Source organism: Orycteropus afer, unplaced genomic scaffold (genome assembly GCF_000298275.1).
Source record: "Orycteropus afer afer isolate SDZICR_OR568_19922 unplaced genomic scaffold, OryAfe1.0 scaffold00140, whole genome shotgun sequence".
NCBI classification, from domain to species: domain Eukaryota; kingdom Metazoa; phylum Chordata; class Mammalia; order Tubulidentata; family Orycteropodidae; genus Orycteropus; species Orycteropus afer.
Window position 1 is genome coordinate 5615628 of NW_006921727.1, and position 21918 is coordinate 5637545.

Consider the following 21918-nt stretch of genomic DNA (forward strand, 5'->3'; position numbering starts at 1 on the left):
CTTCCGTAGTGATACTGCCTCGGAAACCCAAGGAGGGGTCGCTATGAGTCGGGGCCGACTCGACAGCACATAACAACAACAACAATATATATATACACACACACACACACACACACACACACACACACACATACCAAAGGTTATTAGTAGTTACCAGGTGTAAGAGGAAAGGGGAAAGGGGAAGCTTCTGTTTAATAGGCACTGAGTTTATGCTAATGATGGTGTAATGTTTTGTAAAAGGGTAGCAGTAATGATGGCAAAACATGAAAAATACCATCAATGACGCTGAGCTGTAAATGTGGAAGTTGTTGTGTTAGTGAATGTCTTGTTGTGTATGTTTTCACCACAGTAAAAGTAAAAAAAAAAAAAAAAGTCCATAAGAGATGTGCCGTGTCTCTTTTTCCTTACCAGAAGAGGTGAGGCACCCCACCCCCACCAATCAGTGGCTAAGGAAACCACCTTTGCTGCCCCTCAACTCCTGATTCACTCAGATTGCCTTCCCTGACCAATGGCCACTTGTCACAAGTGGCCCCAGCAGACTGAACAATGCACCTTTGGATTGTGCTGTGCATGTCTGACAGCATGTAATTGAGAAGACATTCTCTTATGGACCATGAGCCACACACCTACAGCTGCTGTTATTGGAGGGGTGCACACACACAATCCTTGCACCAGGCTTCTGTTCCCTTCCCACGCAGGCACTTCTGAGGATCATATGACAGCTGCCTTCCCACTGTGGCCAGTGGTATGAGTCCAGTGATAGTGTAGGGGTGACCCGTTAGAAGCATGGGCACCCACTGATGCACCATCTTATTTATTTATGTGCTTTTTTGTTTCTTTTTCTTTTTCTTCACTTTTTTCATTTTATTTTTTTAAAAAAATTGGATTATTTTTCCTTCTCTTCTTCTTCCTTTATTTTTACCCATTTTTTTCCTCATACCATTCTCTTTTTTTCCCCTCTAGTCAGCCACACCTACCAAACCACTACCTTATGCCCCACCCAATGGGTGAATGTGTAAACACCCATTTCTGCACCACTGAATCAATGACAATTTCTAGACAACACCTGCTCACCCAACCCACAGCTGCTTTTCACCACCAAACAACAAAAACTCATGCCCAAATTCCCACCAGTTACTCCATCCTCCTGGAAACAAGTGAGGAGTGCTCTAGTGCTGCCAAGCCAATGACCAAAGTAGGGCACATGCCCCACCCACCAGGGTGGAGTTATATCAAAATAAAGCAAAACAAACAATGTAAGACAAAAACCTGGGATTAAGTCATATAATGACTCATTTGTCAGAAGCCAATCCAGAAAAATAATTCTCAAAAATAAAATAAACTTACAAGACTGAAAATAGGGAATAAGAGGCTTCTGTAACTATGGCAATTAGAAAGAAGAAAAGAGAATAAATTGTACAATTAAAGGATTTCCAAACTGAGAGTAAGTCAGTGTGATATCAAGATAGAATAAATTGCAAGGTAACCACAAAGAAAATTAATAACCAAAATAAAAAAGAAGAAAATTGTAAAGACTTAGTAAACACAAAATCAACAGGAATGAAAAAATGAAAAGAAAATCTGATAACAAACTGAACTAAACAGAAAAATACATGGAATAAAGAAATCAACATTGCAATAAAAAGCACAAAAGAATGGCAGCAATAAATTCATACCTATCAATAATTATGCTAATGTAAATAGATTAAATACACCAGTCAAGAGAAAGAGAGTGGCATAATGAATAAGGAAACAGGACCTATCAGTATGCTACCTCCAAGAGACTCACCTTAGACCCAAAGCTAAAAAGAAATTAAAATCAAAAGGTAGGAAAAAATATGTCAAGCAAATAGCAACCAAACTAGCAGGAGTGGCAATATGAATTTCTGGTAAAATAGACCTCAAGGAAAGAAATGAGCATAAGGGACAAAGAAGAGCATTATATCACGATAAACAGAGAAATAGACAACTTCACAATAATAGTAGGAGACTATGGGATTTCAGCAAGATGGCAGAATAGGAAGACAAGCTACCAGACCCTCTACAACAAAGAAATGAAAAACCACTTGAAACAGATACAGATGATAATCCTGGAACCCCGGGCATCCGAGGGAGGAGAAAGAAGTGGATTAAATATTGACTAGTAGAAGAAACTAAATGAAAACAGCAAATAAGGAGTCAAATGGAGGTGTGGACTCTTGACTGGCTTGACAGTGCAGCCTTTTTGAATATTAGCAATTGGGGTTCCAATTGCAATAGCAATCTGATAAATGGCTCTGTATGCTGAGGACTATACAGGCACCCACACTGGTGGCTAGCAATCAGAAAGCAACCATATCCACATGACCAAACCACATCTATACCTCCTATAGCCTCATCCTCTGGTTGCAGGTCACCACAAACTTCTGCACCAACTGATCAATGATAGACAGCAGCCAATACCAGCCCAAACCACCCTTAACTACTCTACAGGAACAGAGAACAAACATCTGTTCATACATTCTCATCTCTATCACATCCACCAGGAGAAAGCTGGTGAGAGCCTACATGCTACCAAACTAACGAATAGAGTAGCACACCATCCCCACTTTTCCAGATACATCAAAACAAATTAAATCAAATAATAATAACCTGGATTAATTGCACCAACATATAATTACCAATTAAATACAAATACAAGATTACAATGCTTCTGAGAAAACTGAAAATCTCAATTCACATAAAGAAGTGAGGTAAAGTAATACAAACAAGGGACTAAAATACAGAGCCAGAAAACTTTCCTGAGGAAGAAGTAGCTTTGGAAGTACATGATAAGGAATTCAAAAGAATTATATTTAGCTACCTTCAATGGCTGGAGAAAACATTAATATAATAGTTTATATTAGGAAAATTCAAATATGACTAAGGAAAACACAGACAAAACTATAGAATAACTCAGGAAAATAATACAAGAACCAACTGACAAAATAAATGAAAACTTAGAAACCATACAAAACAGCAAACAGAAATCTAGAGGGTTAATATTAAAGCTTCAAAAATGGATAACACATTGAAAGGTCAAAGGAGTGGAATTGAATCAATGGAAAACAGAATTAGTGAGATTGATGGCAAATCTTTCAGTACAGCATTGTTAAGGGAATAATCAGGAGGAAAAAAGAAGAAAGCATAAGATTTTTGTGGAACACCATCAACAGGAATACCTTACATGTGATTGGAATTCTGAAAGAGGAAGAGACAAATAAAACAATAGGGAAAATGTTGAAGATTTATTGGAAGAGAACTTTCTTAATATGATAAAAGATGAGAAGGTATGCATTCAAGAAATTCAATGAACCCCAAACAAGATAGATCCCCAAAGAAAATCACCGACACATATCATAATCAACTTTCCAAAACCAAAGACAAAGAAAGAATCCCGAGAGCAGCTTGGGAAAAATGAAAAATTACCTACAAAGGGCAATTGATAAGACTAACTTTTGATTTCTTGGCAGAAACCATGCAGGCAAGAAAGTAATGGGATGGCATAAAAAAAAAAGCCTGAAAGAAAATAATTGCCAACCAAGAATTATATATCAAGCAAAATTGTCCTTTGAATATAATGGTAAAATTAGGTAATTTTCAGATCAATAGAAATTAAGGGAATTTGTACACACCTGAACAAACTTATAAAAGATGTTGAAAGGAGTCTTTTGGAGAGAGAACCAACAACAGCAAACAATAACCTGTGATTAACACACATGACAACATCACCCAGAAACTAACCCAGATATGTTGTGCTGTTGTTAGGGGCTGTAAAGTAGGCTCTGATTCATAGTGACCCTATGTACAGCAGAATGAAACATTGCCCAGTCCTGTGCCAGCCTCACAATCCTTGCTATACCTGAGCCCATAATTGCAGCCACTGTGTCAATCCATCTCGTTGAGGGCCTTCCCCTCTTTCATTGACCTTACACTTTACCAAGCATGATATCCTTCTCCAGGGGATGGTCTCTTCTGACAACGTGACCAAAGTAAGTGAGATATTGCTGCTGTTGTTATGTGCCATGGAGTCAGACTTGACTCATAGCGGCCCCTCCTTAAGTTTCTGAGGTGTTATTACTATGGAAGTAGATTGCCCAACCTTGCTTCCAAGGAGTGGCTGGTGGGTTTGAACCTCCAGCCTTCTGGTTAGCAGTCAAATGCCTTTGGCATTGTGCTACCAGAGCTCCAAGTGAGATATAGAAGTATCCAAAGTAAAATAAACTTATAAGAAAACAGATAACCAGAGACATCAATTTGTAAATGAGGACAACTACAAAGCAAAAAGAGGAGGTACAGAACTTCCAAATGGAGAGGAAGTCAAGATGATTTTGAAATAGAACAGACTTGTTTTATACTTGTTGTTGTTATGTGTCTTTGAGTTGTCTCTGACTAATAGTGGCATTATGTACAACAGAACAAAATACTGCCTCATTCTGTGTCAGCCTCACGATCCCTACCATACCTGGGCCCATTGCTGCAGCCACTATGTCAATCCATCTTGTTGTGGGCCTTCCCCTTTTTCCTTGATGCTCCACTTTACCAAGCATGACTCCTTCTCCAGAGAATGGTCCCTTCTGACACATGACCAAAGTAGGTGAGATGAAATCTGGCCATTCTTGCTTCTAAGGAGCATTCCAGCTGCACTTCTTCCAGGACAGATTTATTAGTTCTTTTAGCAGTCCACAGTACTTTTAGCATTCTTCATCAGCACCACAACTCAAAAGCATCAACTCTTCTTTGGTCTTCTTTATTCATTGTCCAGCACTCACATGCATATGAGGCGATTAAAAATATCATGGCTGGGGTTAGGCACATCTGAGTCTTCAAGGAGATATCTTTACTTGTCAGCACTTGAAAGAGGTTTTTCTTGCAACAGATTTGCCCAATGTTGTTGTTGTTGTTATATGCAGTCGAGTCGGACCCGAATGCAATACATCTTTTGGTATCTTGACTGCTGCTTCCATTGGGGTTGATTGTAGAACCAAGTAATATGAAGTCTTTGACAACTTCAATCTTTTCTCTGTCTATTGTGATGCTGCTTATTGGTCCAGTTGTTAAGATTTTTGTTTTCTTTATGTTGAGATATAATCTATACTACAGAAGGAAGTCTTTAATCTTTATCAGTAAATTAGCAGTTATGATATAATTATCTCCCATGATGAGATCTGGTATAATGTAACCACTTCCATGATGAGCTCTGCTATGAGCAGTCCATCCATTGAAAGGGAATTTCTTTCACAATGTGGCCTTTTTCCATCACAGACTAGGATTTTGAAAGCTAAGGACCAATCATCCAAGGTGAAACTATTGCTCTCTCTCTCTCTCTCTGTCCAAAGCAGAGATAAGTGAAGAAAATCAAAGACACATGGAACCAAATAGTCCAAAGGAATAATGGACAAAGTGAACTTAAGGCTCTTCACCCTGAGATCAGAAGACCTAGATGGTGCCCAACTGCCACTACTGACACCTCTGAAAAGAATCACAATAGAAGGTCCTGGATCAAGTGGGAGAAAATGTGGAACAAAACTTAAAATCATAGAAAAGACCATGCTTACTGTTCTGATAGTGTATAGTGGAACTCATGAGAGTATGGGCCTTAGTTACCTATCACATCTGAAACTGAACTCACCCTGGTGCCTCAAATAGCAGGCCAGCAATAGATAGCTTAATAAGGTGAATGATTACACTAGAGGTGTACACGCTCCTTAGAACAATTGACCACACAAGATAAAAAGAGTACCTTCTGCCCAGGAATAAAGTTCAGAAGGCAGGAAAGGATAAGAAAGAAGGATAAAGGGAAATGGAAAACAGAGGGAGGAAGTGGGAAGAGTGATTTTTACATTGTGGGGATTGCAATCAATGTCACAAAAAAATTGTATGAATTGTTGAATGGAAAACCAACTTTCACTCAAATCACAATAAAAAGTTAAAAAATAAAGCGAGAAGTGAAATGGAAAATAAACATAGAGCAAAGTGAGGGAGATCAGATAGTCAGTGAAGGACTCACTGAGATGATGATATTTATGCTAAGACTTGAAGAAGATACTGGAATTAACCAGGTAAATATCTAGGGTGGGGGGGGAGGTCACTTCAGAGAGAGAAAGTAGTGAGAGTGAAGGCCCTAAGGTGAGAGTGAGCCTGGCCTGTGTGTAAGGGGTGTCGTGGCTGGGATGGAGCAGAGGAAATTGTCTCAGTTTGCTAGTGCTGCCATTATAAAAATACTACAAGTGGGTGACTTTAAAGAACAGAAATTTCTTTTCTCAAATTTGGAATCTAAGATTCCAAATTCAAAGCATTGACAGTGCTGTGTTCTGTCTGTTCTAGTAGAAGATGTGGCAGAAGAGTACTCATCTCCTTTAGCTTCTGGCAGCCACAAGAATTTCTCGGTACCCCTTAGCTTGTAGACAAATCCTCAAAGGCATCTTCCTCATGAGTGTGTCTCTCAATGTCTATATTCTGTTCTTATAATACAACACTTCACTTAGAGGAAAATAGGTTTAAGAAAAGCTGTACTCTGGTATTACCTCATTAATATGATCAAAGGAAAATTCTATTTCCAACCAGGGTCATATTCATAGGTATCAAGATTTAACATATCTTTTTGGGGAGCACAATTCAATCCGTAACAGAGAGGGAGACTGGAAGGAAACAAGTCATAGAGGTAATGTGGCCAAATTTCATAGAGCCTTGTAAACCACTGTGAGGATAGTTCACTCTTAGTGATATGGGAGGCCTCTGTGAAACTTCTTTCAAGGAAGTGATATACTACAATTTACTTTTCAAAAGATCCGCCTGGATGTTATATTGTAGAAGAGTTAGGGCAATAACAGGGAAAACAGTTATGTGGATATTGCGATAATCTAAGCAAGATGCAATGGCTTGACCCCTGTGGTAGAATGGCAGTGATGGAGGTGGTAAGAGTAGGTCATCTAAAGGTAGAGTTGTAGGATTTCCTGACAGATTGGATATGGGAATGAGAGAGAACAAAAGAAATGTTTTAATTCCCACTTTCTTTTGTCAAGGCCATTGCCATTTGCCAAGAATGGAGAAGTCTACAGGTGATCATTTTTGAGAGATGATCAGAAGCTCCATTTTGTATATCCTGAGCTTTAGATATTTATCAAAATAAAATCAACTAAATAAGATCCCAAGCAATACTTTCCCAGGATCTGCTTTATGGAAAACATTCAAAATATTGTCTGAACATTTAATGTACATCAATATATTTGGTGCTATTATAGGGTCACTATGAATCAGAATCAACTCGATGGCAGTAGGTTTAATTTTTAGGTTATAGTATGAATAAGGAGTTCTGATGGTGCAGTGGTTAAAGCACTCAACTGCCAACTGAAGTGTCAGTGGTTGGAATCTACCAGCTGCTTTGGGAGAGAAAAAAGCAGCAGTCTGATTTTGTAAAGATACACAGGCTTGGAAACCCTATGGGGCATTTTACTCTGTTCTATATGGTTGTTAAGGCAATCTGGTACCACAGTGCTTAGGGCAATTGACTGGTAACCCAAAGGCTGGTGGTTCAAATCCACCCACAGCTCCATGGAAGGAATATAAGACAATCTTTTTTCTGTAAACATTTACCTCTTTGGAAATCCAGTGGAGGTCACTATGAGTAGGAATCGACTCTCTGGCAGTGGGTTTATAGGGTTGTTATGAGTTGGAATCTACTCCATGGTCAAGTGTTGGGTTTATAGTATGAATCAAATAATGAATAATAATGAAATATTTCATTGAGCAGTTAGTACATGGCAGGCACAAGGCTGTGCATTATTATAGGTGATGTAACTGGATCCCCCTTAACCAAAAATTAAACCCACTTTCATCAATAGGATTCCAATACATAGTGATTCTAGAGGACAGAGTAGAATTGCCCTGTTTGGTTTCTGAGGCTGTAAATCTTTACAAAAGCAGACCGCCTCATCTTTCACCTGCCTAGTGGATGGTAGGTTCGATCCTCCACCTTTTGGTTAGCAGCCAGATACCTTAACCACTGTGCCACCAGACCTTACTTAACCAAAAATTAAAAAAAAAAAAAAGCCACTGCCATTGAATCTATTCTGACTCACAGTGACCCCCCACTGTGTTTCCAAGGTGGTAAATCTTTATGGAAGTAGATTGCCCCATCTTCCTTCCACAGAGCTGGGGTCAAATGCCTTAGGTACTGTGCCACCAGAGCTCCATAGATCCTCCTTGTTGTTGTTGTTATGTGCCGTCGAGTCGGCCCCGACTCATAGCGACCCCTCCTTGGGTTTCCGAGGTAGTATCACTACAGAAGTAGGATTGCCCAACCTTCCTTCCGAAGAGTGGCTGGTGGGTTTGAACCGCCAGCCTTCTGGTTAGCAGTCAAGTGCTTTAGCCACTATGCTACCAGAGCTCCTATAGATCCTCCTTAGAACCTCATGAAAAGTAAATGGTACTATCTACAATTTATAGAAGAAAATCAGCATAATTGACTTACCTGAAGGTCACATGGTTAGTAAGTGGCTCTAGTTTTAAGATTCAAACTTAATTTTACAAATTCAAAAACACCTTCTTATCGATGATCCCACAAAAAATGTAATTTTTGTCTTCAGATTATAATACAAGTGAACAGAAACAAGCCTGTAAGAAGCATGAACTGTATGTAAGTTTCCGGGACCTGGGATGGCAGGTAAGACCACTCAGTCAATTTAGGGGCTTCTTTTATAAGTGATCAGTGACTCAATCTCTGACTGTAATTTTTCTAATACAGTAACTGATTATTTGGGGCAAAGATTTTCAGAGTATGGATTATCCTTTCACTATTGTAACATAATTAGCATATTTTAAAATTTAAAAAAAAAACAAAAGTTACTGCTGAAGAACAAATATAACCCCATGGTGTTTATGAAGTGGAAAAAAAGTGCTATTGTATAAATATTCCCAACTCATAATTTTCATATAAACAGAAATTTTGTTCAGATTAACATAAACTGCTCCATTGCCTCCTTAGGGTCCCAAACTATCAGAGTCTAGGAAACAGAATCATCAACTATAATGCCTGTGCCATGGGGTAGATTACAGGGAAAGAAAAAAATTAACAAAAAACTGTTTGCACTTGAAAATTTTATTGATATCTTTCAGATATGATTCACAAACAGATATAGAGGAGAATTTAACAAAACTGTTTTCAATGGCTCTATGGACTGAAAGTTTGAATTGAAGTTTTTAGATTACTTCATATATCACATTACAATATTCCCAGAAAATGACATATTCTATTGAGAAGTAATATTAAATATAATCACTTTCAAATTTTGTGATAAATTTTCAATATGTATAGTTCAGTAATACTTAATTTTGTACCAAGTTTTACTTTTCTGGAAAATAAAACCAGAACAAACATTGCATGTGCCAATTCTTTAGCTTCCTAAAATTTTTTTTGTGTACGTTTTTCAGAAATTTGCTCCATTTCTTCTAAAGGTATTTTAAAGTTAATCTAAGAATGGAAATAAAAACAGCACATGGAGCAAATATTAAAACCTTAGGATTTTGTCAGACTTCTAAAACCAGGAATGAGTTATTAAAAAGTAATGAGAATTATTTCAATTAAGTTTAGTCTTCTTTTCCTTTCTGGTTCACTTGAACTTTCCAGAGTTCATCATTTCCTGTTTAAACAATGTTTTGAATGCTATTTCATGATTATGGTTTTATTCATGAATACATGGATTGATATATACTATTAATATCTTACATAACAACCTCCTGGGAGAAATGATAGAGGAAAATTTCTTGTAAAAATATTTATGCTTTTGTTGTAAACTTCCACTTAAAAATTAAATTAAAAGGAAGGCTATCCCATTAGAATAATTGTTAGATCAAGAAGGGAAACCAATCCATACAAAATATACTTGAGTATTTTTTAATAATTGTTTTATTTATTCTTATTTTAGTGATATTATTTTTTTTACTTGTTTTGTGTACATTTTAGGACTGGATTATAGCACCAGAAGGGTATGCTGCATTTTATTGTGATGGAGAATGTTCTTTTCCACTCAATGCCCATATGAATGCCACCAACCATGCCATAGTTCAGACTCTGGTATGTTTTGTTTTTGTATGATTGAAAATGGCTCATCCAATGGTTTGTACAAGCACAATGTGAAGTTGTTTTCAAGGAAAGCATCCATTTAAAATTATCAATGATTATCTTCTCTCCTCAAACTTTTTCATTACTTCTTAGAGCCAAAGAGATAATTGTGGATATAGGCAGGAATTGCTTGCTGGTGTAACCAATAACCTTGATTTCAGAATGGGGGAAGGGTTCAGCTAGGAAATAGAAGTAATGACATCAAGTGGCCATTCTGCACTGATTTCTTCACTTCCCAAAATGACTAATCACACTGGCTCCCAGGGGCTGCATCTAACCTAACAATTCGTTAGTTACCATTGCAAAAACATTGAATAATAGTTGTACTGAGTTTCATGTGAGAGCTTTTACTCTAATTACTTAAGAATGTTCTGTTAATATACTTTGGTAATGTGAAAATGCTTCCAGGTAGAATGTAAGTATAAGCCTAGTTTCTATTTCTTGATTCTTCTTCTTTCTTCATCTTCTTCTTCTTCTTTTTTTTTTTTTTTTTTTTTTGGTAATCTTTAGGGGGGAGCTATTGCCTTCATTTTTTTCCCTACCACACTCAAGAATTTAGCAGTGATTAAATCTCTAATCACTTAGACTAATTTTTGTGGAAAAAATGATAAAATGTTGACTTTTTAGTCTAACTGCTCATAGAATACCTAACCAATGCATTAAACCTCTTGAGAGTCTAATGTACCTTATGGAACATGATGTGACAGAGGAATAACTCCTGGAAGATGAAGTAAGGGGCTTCTAGAAGGAGCAGCAGACTGTGTGATAAAATTCCAAACTAGTGTTTGTGTTAATATGAAAATTTTCTTTTAATTATATGTGTTTAGGAGGAGTGGGATCTCATTATTTTAGAAGTGAAACTTACTGAAAAAACCTTTTGCCAAACACTCCCCTTTTCTCCTATTTTTCTTTTTTTTCCTTATAAATATATAATTACATATTATTAGCTCTAAGGACTATAGTCTTGAAGGCAGCATGGAGAAACAAACATAAAAAAATACGTGACATGGACTTGGAATAAAACCCTGCTCTGGATTACTGTCCTGGGATGTAGGACATAAGTCATCACAAAACTCAAACGTACATGGGAAATTTTTTTTTTTTTTCCTGGCATTGTACACTCTGTACATTTGTTCTGTGAAGGACATGAAACAAAAAGACAGGCATGTTTGTTGTTAAAGGAAAACATGTTTGTGACTAATATGTTTGAGAAACCATTCAAAAGCCATCCATTTTTTTCAGAGCGTCTGCTCGTGAGGCTGCCAAGGCCATTGAAACGGGGTTATCAATCATATATGCGTGGGTTATGGAAGATAAAGCTGATGAGGGACACAAGCCTCATTTGAAATTTGTAGAAAGTGTCCAAGTTTTACTTTTGTGAGGTCTTAGGAAATTTCAAGTTTCTGTCCATTCACCTCATTTTTCCTGCTGTTTCTGTCTACATGCAGAGCTCCTATATCATTTCAGCCAGAATGTTGTGCAGCCAAAACTCTAAGAGGCTGTGTTGGATTTTTGTAGATCCCTTCAGACTCATTGATGGGACTTCCCATAAACTCTTTTGGGGAAAGGGCCAGAGTGAGTGGGTAGGAATGGGGGAAGCCATGCTCTGGCTCCTTACTTAATTATTGCAAATCATAGGTTGGCTGCCAGTCTGAACAAAAATAAAGAGCATAAACTCTTTACAGAAGCATTTCCATTTTCATGTACAGCCACTTTTTCAGATGTTTTGGAGGGATGGATATTCAATTTGAAAATACCTATGACCTTGTTTCTGATTTTTGTGTAGCTTACTTTTTGGCACTTGTCTAGGGAGTGGGAATGGGGAAAGAAAGCAAAAGCATGTTAATCTCCAGCCAATCTGGTAAAAAAAAAAAAAAAAAAATAGAAAAGAAAAATCTTTGGAGAAGAGTTGAAATCATCAATTTAGAGTAAGTGTTGGATTATATCTGGAGTGCATTTGCTATGATTTCCATCAACTTTTTACCATAGAAAATTAACAGTTGGTATAACTTTTATGCTTTATTACTTGATTGTCCTTTAAAAAATAATTCTTATGTCCAAATATTTCTACAATCAAACTGTATGTCTTCATTGATTTTCACATGTAACTTCTGTATTTTTCACGAAGCATATAAAAATCATTTCACCCAAAAGCAACTCAGTGCTAGTTCCCATAATCTTCCCCCCAGGAAAATTTCCATTGAATATTCCATAGAAGGAGTTTTCCTTACTTGGTGCATTTTTTTTTTTTTTCAAGCCCCAAACACATAACTAGAAGTGTAGATTGATCCTAGGAATTAATGCTTAAGAATACATCCTATACTACCAAACTTCCTCTTCTCTGCATTGAACATAAATAGGAGAAATGTGGACAGCTTAAGGGTGTCTGATTGTGAGTAACCAAACAAGCATATTGTTGTAAAGTTGCGAATAAAATGGTTATTTATTGCTTAAAAAAAATTTCTTTTCCAGGTTCATCTGATGTTTCCTGAGCATGTACCAAAGCCTTGCTGTGCTCCAACCAAATTAAATGCCATCTCTGTGTTATACTTTGATGATAGCTCTAATGTCATTTTGAAAAAATATAGAAATATGGTTGTGCGCTCATGTGGCTGCCACTAATACTAAATAATGGTAATAACAAAAAGATCTGTATTAAATTTCATGACTGCAATAAAAAGCATACTCTCAGAAAAAAAGGGAAATTTCCTAAAATTATTCTGGCTCATTTCCTCTTTCTTCCTATGTACAATATCATGTATATAATCATTTTTATTTATTTAAAGGTATTATTGCATTATCAATTAAATCTATGTTATAGGCCACAATGTTACACACTAGATTGCCCAGTCTAATTTTCAATGCGTTATAATGAAGCCATTCAATTCCATTTCAACATTTTTTTCTGATATAATATTTATATAATTTTCTGAAATTAAAATGCCTTTGACGGTTCAATATCTGATTAATATCTTGAAGTAAATTCAATACATTTTGTTACGTTGTGCCAATGAAAACCATGATAGGATATTTATTTAGAAATAAAACTTAAAAAAAAAAATAGTAATAACCCAAACCAAAATGCTTGGATAAACACAATTTCTCTTCTAGCATCTCTGCTTCATTAGATAAAGTGAAATGTTGAGCTGGATTTGAATAAATAAATGGTAGGCAGAACACAGAAGCTGAAAGATTGCACGTAATTGTTATAACTGTTTACTTTAACAAAATTGGTGTAACCGTAGGAGCATGTTACTTCTTGGCTTGTGGGCTAGATTCTTCAAAGAACTCAAAGCTTCAGGAATTCTGTGGAGACAAACTAGAGCCTGTCCATAACTCTTCAAGTTAACACAAAAAAATTGTAGTACAACCTTCTTACCTCAAATAAATCATGTCTGCCTATTATCTAGAACACTACTGCTGCAAGGTTTTTTTTTCCCCCTTTTTTTCAGATTTTAAAACACTCCAAAGTAAAGAAACATTTACATGGACTGCACTGCCCTCCCTACAGAGAAGTGCCACTACAGGAGTAAAATATACTAGAGCAGAAAATGTTGACAGAGCCATTTTCTTTAGTTGTCCTCTCTAAGCAAATTTACTGATTATTGTCATGCAAGGGACTTCATTTGGGGTAAAAGCACAGAAACAAAACTGGGGAAAATTACCAAAATCCTAGTATGGATTTCTAAGAATTGCTATTTTGAAAGAACAGCTGTATTCCACTTTTCATGTCTTTGAGAATGAGCTCAATGAAAACGTTATTTTATAAGGAGATTTTGTAAACCTTCCTCCAAGCACAAATAATTTTAAACAGGAAGGCTCTCTGTGTGCATGTACGCATGTGTTTTCTTCCCTTTCAAATTAACTTATTTTCTCTCTGTGTTGGAATGCCTTATCTGGCTTCTCTTTAACACACACCAACTCTTTGAAGAATTACCTTTATATTTCTACCTTGCTATTTATGGTGGCTCCATGAATTAGGCCTATTTACAGTTCATCTAAAAATATTCCTAAAACCCCATTTATTAATCACTCTTTTAAATCTTTTGTAAAACAAAATATCAGAAATAGATTTTTAAAATTATGATTTTGTTTGTAATTCACATATGTTGAAATGTTTTAAAATACAATTTATCTTAAAGAAATTTCTAAAATAGCTATATTGGGGGGTATGTTAATTAATATATTTTTAAAATAATGGTGTGCCATTGTAAGAATAAGATACAGAAGTTTATATATTATTCTTTAAAAGTGCTGTTTAAATATATTTCTATATTTTAAGATATATTAAACTTATGATGCTAGTTCCTGCTGTGCTTTTTCATTTGGCTCTTTATTTAAGGGGGATTCCAAAATGTATATACATCATAAACTAAGACTTTAAGAATATTTATCAGTTGTTTGTGGATTACATGCTTCTTTATGCACATTCGAATTGTTCTCAAATAACTATCACAGTAAAGCTATCACCAGAAATCAGAATAACTTGGCCTGTCTCAATCAGAACCAGACTACTTTCTTTTAGCTAGTTATCGTAACAGATATTTATTTTATTTTATTTTATTTTTCTGCTTTGCTTGTGATTTGTTTTGTACAGAAGACTGAATTTCTTTTATAGAAGGGCATATCTCATGAATACCTAAGTTATTTAAAACTGAAGAGAAAAGAAAGTCTACGTTGAATTGAAGAAATAAGAAAACAAAAGAAAGAAAATAAAAAATTAATTTTTCCTTCACTAAAGTACTGTCATTTTATAACCCCTGTATTACAGTCATCAAATCTCAGCCAGAGTCTACTGGCTACTTTACAGTCTGGCAAATATCATCTCCCAAGACATTTACAATGAATAATTAGCTTATACTGCAGTTCCATTCAAGGCAGGAGAAATCCTCATTCCAAAACACAAGTAACCATCTCAGAACCATTCAGTCAAGTGCTCAATCTATAATTCAATTTCCATCTCATATTACCTTCTTTTCTATGTTTTTTTTTTTTGGGGGGGGGGAGTGCTTAAACCTTTTAAAAGTTAGAAATGAAGATGCCTTTGCTAATAAAGTATATACATTGCTAAGTATACGTATGTATTTTATCAAGTGTGGTTACAGTCAGAATTGAAGAGAAAGTATGAAAAGTAACAGTCAATGCCAGTAGTTATTCTTATTTATTTATGTAGAAAAACGACACTCTATCCAAGTTAGCATTTTCAAAAACAGTGAAGGTTCTGAAAAAATAACTTCAATGTCCTTTATGATGTTTGTTAACGGCTGTTTAAAAGATGAGGATTTCAAAGACAGGAGAAAGCAGATCAAATATACCCTTTAAAAATTAAAAAGAAACTTTTGGACATATACCTTAACCTTTGCATCTCTGTTCCAACTTTACATAGACAACTAGCCTAAAATCATCCCTGAAGATCAATGTGTGTATGCAATGAACAGAGAAAGGGTAGATGTACTATAACTTTACATCCTGTAAACTATGCACAAATAGATGAGAGTGAAAAACAAGACCAAATCAAACCCACTGCTATCAAGTCAATTCTGACTTCTTGTTATTGTCTTGTGCCATCAAGTCGGACCCGATTCATCGTGACCCCTCCTTGAGTTTCTGAGGTGATACCGCTACAGAAGTAGATTGCCCAATCTTCCTTCCATGGAGGGGCTGGTGGGTTTGAACCGCCGGCTTTCTGGTTAGCAGTCAAGTGCTTTAGGCACTATGCTACCAGAGCTCCTAATTCTGATTTAGAGGGACCCTTATAGATTTTCCAAGGCTGTAAATCTTTACAGAAGCAATCTGCCTCATCTTTCTCCTGCAGAGTGGCTGGTGAGTTCAAAACCCTGAACTTTTAGTTAGCAGCCCAATGCCTTAACTACAGTGCCACCAGAGCTCCTTATGAGAGTGAAAGCATTGCACAAATAGTCCCCCAAGATCCAGCTAGTCTGGAAACAGTACCTAAACTGAAGGATTAGCAGGATATGAGAAGTACTTTGTCTCAGTCATATGTTTATTACAACATTTTGAAATATAACAGAACATACTTAAAAAACTAGACTCTTTTTTTTTTCCTTGCAAGTACCTATAAGAAAGTTCAGATAAGGAGAACAATTCTCTAATTTGAGCCAAACACCAATAAAATATCTTAGACTATGCATACAGATACTCTCTTCAGTAGGACACACACACACACACACACACATAGACATGCACATGTTCCCATATATATATGTATGCCAAATTTATTTTTTAATGCATAGCTGAGATTGTGAAACACCAAGGAAATTACCAAAGGAAGGGAATAAATTCAGGTAGGTGTATACTGAATTCATTCGTTGCTCTAGGAATATCTAATTCCTAATGACCTGGAGCTGTGGTTTCCATGCCATACTCAAGGGACAAGATAAAAAGCCTTAGGCCCATGGAGGACATGAGTTCAGATGAGAAATTTCTATATAAAGTAGGAGATCAGGAAGGCCCAGACTTGAAGGAAGTTTGTCTTGGCTCAGGGTATGATGTAGAGATATCACTCTGGGAATTACAGTCATAGGCTAGCCTTCACCTGGACTTATGGCCAGAAATCCCACTATACACAGGGTCTACACATACACATGAACTCATGTGAACAATGAATTTAAAGTGGTCCCCGATCTGGTTGGCACAGCTGAGAAACCCCATGACAAAAGCAAATGCAGATCCTCTCTGAGGGATGGTGTCTTCAACCCAAGCCTCAAAAAACTCCCACTGCAAATACACACGGGACCTAAGCTCATAACAACAACAACAACAACAACAACAAGGCACAAAATAAAACAAATATGCAAACAAGGCACAATATGAGTCAATAGAAGTAACAAAAGATAGAACCAAAGCAGTCGAGTCTCGGTTTATTACAGTTATTGAAGACAGAGTAGAAGATTTATATGTCTAAAGAAAAAAAAGTGAGTAAATATCAATAAACTTTAAATGAATCTATTAGAACTTCCAGGATGGAAAAATAAATTATAATTTAAACTTTAAACATGAATGGATGTGTTAAACAGTGCCTAGATATCTCTGTTGAGAAAATTAGTGAAGAAGAATATAGATCTAATAGAATTATTGAGAAGACAACATTGTGAAAGAAAAACAAATGGAAAATCTGAAAGATGGCTAAATGTACATGAAGATCATAGGGAATTCTAACATCTATCAGTATCCCGGTCAACTGGAGACAATGTTTAGATTAACAGCTGACCTTTGAATTTAAATTGGCTTCTCAACTTGAAAATCAATCAATGTTTAAGCACTATCTGCAGATTGATAATAGGAAATAATGGTCATTCAGAATTACATGCCCAGCAAAAGTACCTTTAAAAAATTAGAAATTTGCTTGTTTGCTTATTTGCAGTCTGTGTATTTTCCTTGATGAAGTGTCTATACAGATCTTTGCTCATTTTATAGTTTGATTGTTGGTTTTCTCGTTGTTGAGTTTTAGGAGTTCTTTATATATTTTAAGTACTTGGGTTGTGTAAATGGTTTGCAATCAGCTCCTAACCCAAAGATTGCTGGTTTGAATCTACCCTGTGTATCCATGGAAGAAAAGCCTGGTGAAATGCTACCATAAGGATCACAGCCAAGAATCCCTAAGGAGCAGTTAGTTCTACTCCGTAGACATGGGGATCACCAGGAGTTGGAATTGATTTGATGGCAATCAGTTCTTTTATTATATATTTTAGATATCCTTTATCAGATATATGTTTAGATATATATGTGTGTGGTTCTATTCATGGGCAGTTCATTCTGCTCCACTCATCTATTTGTCTTTAGTTATATAGATGGAAAATAAGCATATGAAAATATGTTTAACATCATTTGTCATTAGGGAATTGATAATTAACAATAACAACAAGAAACCACTACATACCTATTTTTGTTGCTGTTATTGTTGTTATGTGCCATTGAGTCGGACCCGACTCCTAGCGACCCCTCCTTGGGTTTCCGAGGCAGTATCACTACGGAAATAGATTGCCCCCATCTTCCTATTGAGGAGTGGCTGATGGGTTTGAACCGCCAGCCTTATGGTTAGCAGTCAAGTGCCTTAGGCACTATGCTACCAGAGCTCCTACATACCTATCAGAATGGCTAAAATCAAAAACATTAACATCACCAAATGATGCTGAGGATAGAGAAATAAGAACTCTCATCCATTGATGGTGGAAAAGCAAAATATCCTAGCTATTGTAGAAGTCAGTCTGGCAGTTTCTTGCAAAAGTACGCATAAAGTTCATCATATGATCCAGAAATTACACTCTAGGAATTTATCAAAAGAGTTGAAAACTTATATCCACACAAAAACCTGCACATAGTAGTTTGAAGTAGCTTTACTTATAATTGCCAAAGTTGGTAGCAATCATGATGTCCTTCAACCGGTGAACATATAAACAGATTATTATTAAGTGGCTAAAAGAAAATGAATTTCAAGCTATGAAAAGACATGGAAGAAACAAATGCATATTGCTAAATGACAAATCAGTTTGCTAAAGCTACATACTGTATGATTCTAATAATATGACATCCTGGAAAAGATAAAATGATAGAAACTGTAAAAATATCAGTGGTTGCCAAGGGTTTAGGGAAGGAGTAAGTAATGAATAAATAGAGCACTGAACAATTTTAGGGCAGTGAAACTATTCTGTATGGTACTGTATGATGGTCAAATGACACTATCCATCTGTCAGAATCATAGGGCTGCACAGCACAGAGTGAACCCTACTGTAATCTACAGATGTAGCAATGTATCAATTTTGCTTCATCAAGACATTAATTGGAGAAACTGTGTAGGGTAGAGGGGTCCTGGTGGTATAGTGGTTAAAGCATTTGGCTGTTAATCAAAAGATTAATGGTTCAAACCCACCAGCTTATGCATGTGAGTAAGAAGAGGGAGTCTACTTCTGTAGGGATTTACAGCCTTGGAAACCCTATGGGGCAGTTCTACTCTGTCCTAAAAGGTCACTATGAGTCAGAATTGACTCGATGGTAGTGGGTTTGGTTTCTTGTATGTGTGCAGGGTTGTGGAAAAGGTCCTATGGGACTCTTTGTACTTTTTGCATACCTTTTCTGTAAACCTAGAACTGCTCTAAAAAATAAAGCCTATATTTAAAAATAAATGTAAAACATAGATTAAAAAAAGAAAAAAAAAAACAGAAAACAAAAAACTGAAAGCAGAGAATTTACCATCATCGGCAAAGTCACTGCTTCTGGTTGTACCTGACCTCACAAGGAAACAGGCACAAAAATGATGAGGAAGAACATGGTAAAAATCAGGTAAATAATAACATCTGATAAATATGGTTAACAAAGCAAATTAAGATTAAAGATACAATAAAAATAGTGCCAAAATACAGTACAGATGTAGAATGTATGCTGAAAGGTAGATGGTTGAAAATATAAGTTTTAATTTTAAAAATGAGATAAAGGTAAAAGAAACAGAAAAGGGGAAAATATTGCATATAATAATATGATAGAAATAAATCCAGATATAGTCATATAATAAATGTAAATAGACTGAAAATTCATTATTGCCAGACTGGATTTTAAAATAGTAATGTTAACAATTAGATACATGTTGTTCAAAAGAGGCATGCCTAAAATTCAGAAACACAGGAAGCTTAAAAGTGAAATGAAAGAAAAAGACATTCAGGGACAATACTCACCAGAGAAAAAAGGATTTAATATTATTAATAAAATGTTTTACACTGTAACATCAATCTTTGCTAGAGACAATGATTAGCACATCCTCCAATATAATGAGGATAAAATTTTCCATCACCGTTTTTATTTCTAAATTTATATATACCTAATATGATGTCTTAGAATGAATGATATGAAGTAAAAATTAATAGAAGTGTTAAGGAGATATATTAAATAGCCTTTTTCCATTTTAGCAAATCTCATTAACTGAGTGGTCAACAGGGAAAAAAGATCAGTAAGGAAAGAACAGATGTGCCCAATTAACAAAAATGATTTAATGAACATTTATAGAACAGTGCAGAATACACATTATTTTCAAGTAAATATGGAATATTTATGAAAATTTTCCATTCCAACCAGCTTCAAAGAATTAGTTTGTTAAATCAAACCACATCTGTGGAAAAGATATATGAACATATTAGAACAATTTACTTCTCTGCCCCAAAAGATGAGTTCTGGTGGTACATTGGTTAAAGCATTCAGCTGTTAACCAAAAGTTCAGCAGTGCAAGCCCACCAGTCGTTGTGTGGAAGAAAGATGAGGCAGTTTGCTTTCTTAATGATTTATAGCCTTAGAGACCCTATGGGGCTACTCTGTCCTATAGGGCAATTATGAGTCAGAATTGACTCAATGGAAATGGGTAGTGGGTTGCTCCTGAAATGTGCAAGCAAAAAATGAATAGAGTATGTTCTTTAGAAAGATTGCGCCTGTGAGAAGGATGCAATTTATTTGTTTTTGTAGAGTCCCTTCCTTTTGAATATGAAGACATATTCTTATTGCCTATTGAATGTTTGGTAAATCTCCTAATAAAGAAGATTCTAGAATGGAATAAAAATTATCTGTTTAAAATTAATAAGTTTGAAAGTATTTTATTTTAGTATATAATGGCATCCTCTTTTTAAGGTCATTGACAATCTGGTGATATGAAATCACTTGCCTCAAAAATTAAACTCAATAATATCGTACCAAACAATATAAATCACTAAGTCTTTCTGAAAAAACTCAAAAAAAAAAAAAAAAACAAACCTCACTGCCATCAACTCAGATCCTTGGGTTTCTGAGGTGGTATCACTACAGAAGTAGATTGCTCAACCTTCCTTCCAAGGAGTGGCTGGTGGGTTTGAATCACCAGCCTTCTGGTTAGCAGTCAAATGCCTTAGGCACTATGCCATCAGAGCTCCTAAGTCTTTCTAGGATGCTGTATTTAGTGGATATAATAAAGTCTATATGAGAGCACAAACACATCTCCAAAGATGTAATGATGGAAAGGGGAAGGATCAGAAAAATTTAGATATTGAACATCATGGTCCAGTGCAACTCATCTCACACTAATCTCCCATGATTATCATTAAGTGAAAGCAAATCAAACTACTTTCTGTATCCTCAATATGCAAATGCAGCTTGACAATATCCTTCCATTCTTGAGGAATTCCCTCCCCTACATTCTGCCTATTGATGGTCTACTGCTTCCTGGAGGCTTTTCTCATTTACTATTTCTACAAAAAGACCAAATACACCAAACTAGGTGTGTTTGGTCCCTCTAATAAACCAATGTCCAACTCTGCCTTCTGAGACATGTATCATGTTATGTCAGGTATTCCCGTTGTTTGGAAAGTTCTTATATTCTTTCTCAACTATAAAATAAAGAAAAGCTACCATGAATACTTAGTAATTTTTAATTTTTTTAATTTTTTTTTATTGTATGTCCTCCAGTAGACTTTGACTTAGAGTGACTCTGTAAGACAGAATAGAAATTTTCCACAGTTTCCTAGGCTGTAATCTCTACAGGAGTAGATCACCAGGTCTTTTCTCCCCTGGTGCTGCGGGGTTTGAAGTGCTGACCTTGCCTCAGCAGAGTGCTTGAACGTTGTACCATCAGGGCCCCCTTACTTATTAATATCCTAGAATATTGTCAAAAAATATTCTCATAGTGAGGCTCAATAAATGTTTTTGAAATGAAAAGGCTTATTATTCTGCTGGAAAATATATAGCACACATAAAAGAATACTGTCCAAGTGGAGACAGAGATGGCATGTAATTTCTTGTTTTAA

The 21918-nt window shown here is 35.9% G+C and overlaps 1 protein-coding gene across 1 annotated transcript in view; it reads left to right on the forward strand.

The window, feature by feature from the left end:
• The window catches only part of BMP5 (bone morphogenetic protein 5), a 194033-nt gene extending 181270 nt beyond the window's left edge, over positions 1 to 12763 (forward strand). The window contains exons 5-7 of the mRNA XM_007945618.2: positions 8607 to 8683; positions 9983 to 10093; positions 12614 to 12763. Of these exons, the coding sequence (XP_007943809.1) occupies positions 8607 to 8683; positions 9983 to 10093; positions 12614 to 12763 (338 nt within the window). The remainder of the gene's footprint in view (positions 1 to 8606; positions 8684 to 9982; positions 10094 to 12613) is intronic.
• Positions 12764 to 21918: the final 9155 nt, after the last annotated feature.